Source organism: Echinops telfairi, unplaced genomic scaffold (genome assembly GCF_000313985.2).
Source record: "Echinops telfairi isolate 266 unplaced genomic scaffold, ASM31398v2 ScPeMD7_443;HRSCAF=831, whole genome shotgun sequence".
Classification (NCBI taxonomy): domain Eukaryota; kingdom Metazoa; phylum Chordata; class Mammalia; order Afrosoricida; family Tenrecidae; genus Echinops; species Echinops telfairi.
The window spans coordinates 33,877,674-33,881,613 of NW_022104341.1; the positions used below are offsets into that span (position 1 = coordinate 33,877,674).

Consider the following 3,940-nt stretch of genomic DNA (forward strand, 5'->3'; position numbering starts at 1 on the left):
GAAACTGATATATATTTTTTACAAGTATTTTTTGATACAGTTTTTAGCTTAGAAAGCAAAGGATCTTTTTTGTTGCTCAGTAGTGTTTTAGAAGTTAGCAGGAAATAGAACTGAGAGAAAAAGATTTTTATTTTCTTGTGGTCTGTATTTAGCCATACCACCAACTGCCTAATTGAAAGGTTTCCTATGCTCTATTTAACCAAAGAACAGAACCAGCTAAGTATTTCCAAGGGTTGATCTCTGACCACTTCTTTGGTTAAAATTTAATAAAGCTGCATGTCTTTATATGTATTACAATAAGTTCAAAATTACACGGTTTCATGTCTTACTTAAAGTATTTTAAATGGTACTACCAATTTAGGTCATTAATATCCAAGGCAATAGGTCAAAAGCTGCTTTGATAGGAGTGTGAAATTAGACCTCCATTACAGTAGACCTCTATTACAGTACCAACGTCAGGGGCAGGGATAACACCCAGGATTTGGGGTTACTTCTTAGCAGTGAAAAAAGAGCTCTCTGAGCAGTAGATGTCAAATTTGATCTGTAGTATATTTAAGCAAGTGACAAGAAGTAAACGAAAGAACTTTACATAGGGGTTTCATGTCCATTCATAAATGAGCTTCATTCACAAACCAGCCACCTTTGCTGAACAGATAAGGTGAGGAGAGGATGATCAATTAATCAAAATAACTAGACAATTGCTTAAAGTAGACAATGGCATTCAATAATTCAGACCTAATCTTCTCCCTGCTTCTTGGGGCTATTTTTCCTCCTCAGTACAAAATATTTTTCCTGATTCTGATTCAACTTTCCACTTCACTTTGCCTTTAAAGACATTATCTTGAAGGACAATTTCATTGTTTTTTTACATTGCCAAAGCCTAAGATTGCCCTAATTTCTGAAACAGAGCGACACTTTTCTCCAGAAACTGAATGCTATAAAGTAAATTTTGTCTACCTGTCACATGAAACTATGCTTTGTTTTATACAAACCCAAAATAGTTCATATAATTTTGTTTTTAATATGTTTTATTTGCGTATTTGATGAAATCCAGAGGCCAGAGGTCTTATATCTAAGGGAAAAGGTGTTCTGCCCATTTGTTCACAGTAACTTTGTTTCATTCTCTTTCTTAGCTCTTCTCTTTTTCCTGTTTAAAGAATAAAACATTACAACAATAACAAGGCAAACAATTCCTATCAGAACCATTGCCGTTAGAACTCCTTTCAATATAAGGCAATCTCTGGTGAGCACAGGCGTGGAGTTCTGGGAAATCAACAGAGAAGTCTGGACAATATTAGAAACAGGAGAACCCAAGGAGCTTCTATCGATTGCTTGTATTGCCACATACAATGTGTGGTTTTCTGGTGTCTCTCCAGCAAGTTGATGTTCAGGTTCGTTTGTGAACAGCTCTGGTGAGAATGTAAATCTCTCCTTGATGCCAGCTTTCTGAGGGTTTAGCTGTGATGTATTCACTAAAATGGCATTGTCAAAGTCATCTTGAATATTCTGAAGATTTTTACTCATTCTTATCTCATAGCTGGTAGCTGAAAGCAAAAGTATATAAATAAGAAGGTGCAGTCAACGTAAGTGTTTTCTAGTTTTATTAGAGATGATTGTGAGAATATCAAACAAATGAATCAAAATCCCCAAGAAACAAAAAATGTACTTGTGAGTAAAACTTTAAAATATTAAATAAGGACTCAAAGCCCACACAAGAGGGAAACCTTACTAGTGTTTCTTGAGAAGCAAAATTCAAAATGAGGAAGAAGTGATTTTACCGTAGGTTATTTTCTAAACTATTAAAGATGTCCAATAGGTTTTAACTAGCCACGATTCTTTCACAGCACTTATGCAACACACCTATCAAGCACAGCCATATACAGACTGAAAGTGCAGAGTTGAAAGGCTCCCTCTCTGACCTATAAAGACGCTAAGATGCCGCAACACCAGCAGCACCCATGCCTCCAGAAGAAACACTGTGGGGGTGCTGCTGCATCACAGAGAGGAGACACCAGACAAGCACAGAAACAGGCTGAAATACAGCTACCAACTGAGTCTATGATCAAGGGCGAATTAAAATGAAAGGAGAGGAAAGAGAACATGTTCATTAAATGGTGCTGTGAGTTTCAGTGAAAATCTGGAAAAAGTAAAATTGGATCCATACTTCAAACCTTCTATTAGGAAAAATCCCAAAGTAATTTTAAAAAATTAAGTTTGAAATATACATGTATTAAATAGAAAACAATGGATTATTAATAAGTATTAAGTAGAAAACAATGGATGAATTCCAGTATAATCTGTATAATCCAGTATAATTCCAGTATAATCAAAGAAGCCTTAATTATGAGTGAAAATCCAAAATTCACTAAAAAATTAGTAAATTTAAATACATAAAACAGTTAACTTCTACATGGAGGAAACTTCTAATCAAAGTGTAAGTATAAATGCTGAATTAGCAAAAAAAATTACAATGCACATCTATGGTAAAGTTTAGTTCTAGCAATAGAATGAATTTTATTGGACTAATTATCCATCAAATAATTGTTATTAAGCCTGGGGGGTGGGGGGTATGATATTGAAGGCACTAGATTCAGGTAAAATAAAGATTAGGCAGACATCAATAATGATTTGTGTTTACAGTTTTCTCCCCTGCCGGCAATTCCCACTCCAGTAGAGGTGGTGAGAAGCAGAATGCCACTATCTTTATGTTTGAGAAGGCAGAGGACCGAATTTGGGCTAGTCCAAACTATATAGGATGAAATCTCATCATTCTCACTTACAGGGAACATTCCCACTATACTTCCTCCAAGACAGATTTGCTATTCTTTTGACAACCCATGCTACTTCTGATCTTCACCAACACCAGAACTTCAATGTATCACTTCTGAGGTCCTCCTGATTCACTGACAAATTTCAGGTGCATCTGAGCAAATTGAAAATACCATGGTGTCGGTGAAGAGCCCCTGAGTTCTCTCAGCGACATCCTTGCTTTTCAACACTTTAAAGAGGTCTTGGGCAACAGATTTGCCCAATGCAATATGTTTGGTGATTTCTTGACTGCAGCTTCATTGATTGTGGATCCAAGTGAAATGTTTCTCCATTTATTATAATGTTGCTCACTAGTCCAGAAGATTTTTGTTTTCTTTATTGAGGTGCTACCCACACTGAAGTCTGTAGTCTTTCATCTTCACCAATAAATGCTTCAAGGTCTCTTAACTTTCAGTAAGCAAAATTGCATCTTTTGCATACCAAACCAAACACTCCACCCAGTCAATGCCAACTCAAAGCAACCCTTAGAGAAGGGTAGAACTGCCCTCTGGCTTTCTGAGACGGTAGCTTTTTGTGGGGGGGAAAAAGCCCCGTCTTTCCCCAGAGCAGCGGCTGATGGTTTCAAAACTACTGACCTTGGGAATTGCAAACCACAGGCTGCTAGAGGTATAGCTGTAGGCATGTCAGTGTATTAATTTATAATGAAAGGCACAGAGGTCAATGCACATATATTTATATGTTAAGTATTAACATAGCAGACAGATTTTGGGCCTCTACACAAGGCCTCCCTAAACACAAAAACACTTTGTTCTAATAACCTGGTATTCTGTGATGCTCACTTTCCCTACACGATTACTGAAGATAAAATGAAGCAAATGTGGTGAAGAAAACTGATTGTGCCTGGCTATCAAATGATATAGCATCTGGGGTCTCAAAGGCTTGAAGCTAAACAAGTGGCCATCTAGCAGGGAAGCAAATAAGCCCACGTGGAAGAAGGACACCAGCCTGTGTGATCATGAGGTGTTGACAGGATCAGGTGTCAGATATCAAAAGATCCAAAACAAAACAATTATATTGATGTGAAAGAGAGGGGTTGGAATGGAGACCCAAAGTACATCTGCAGACAACTGGACATCACAGAAGGGTTACAAGGAAGGGTCGATTCAACCAG

The 3,940-nt window shown here is 37.3% G+C and overlaps 1 protein-coding gene across 1 annotated transcript in view; it reads right to left on the bottom strand.

Moving 5' to 3' along the window:
- Nucleotides 1-1,041: 1,041 nt before the first annotated feature.
- Nucleotides 1,042-3,940, bottom strand: part of LOC101644736 (calcium-activated chloride channel regulator 2) — a 41,009-nt gene continuing 38,110 nt past the window's right edge. Inside the window, exon 14 of the mRNA XM_004699279.2 lies at nt 1,042-1,544. Within this exon, the coding sequence (XP_004699336.1) occupies nt 1,102-1,544 (443 nt within the window). The 3' untranslated portion in view covers nt 1,042-1,101. The remainder of the gene's footprint in view (nt 1,545-3,940) is intronic.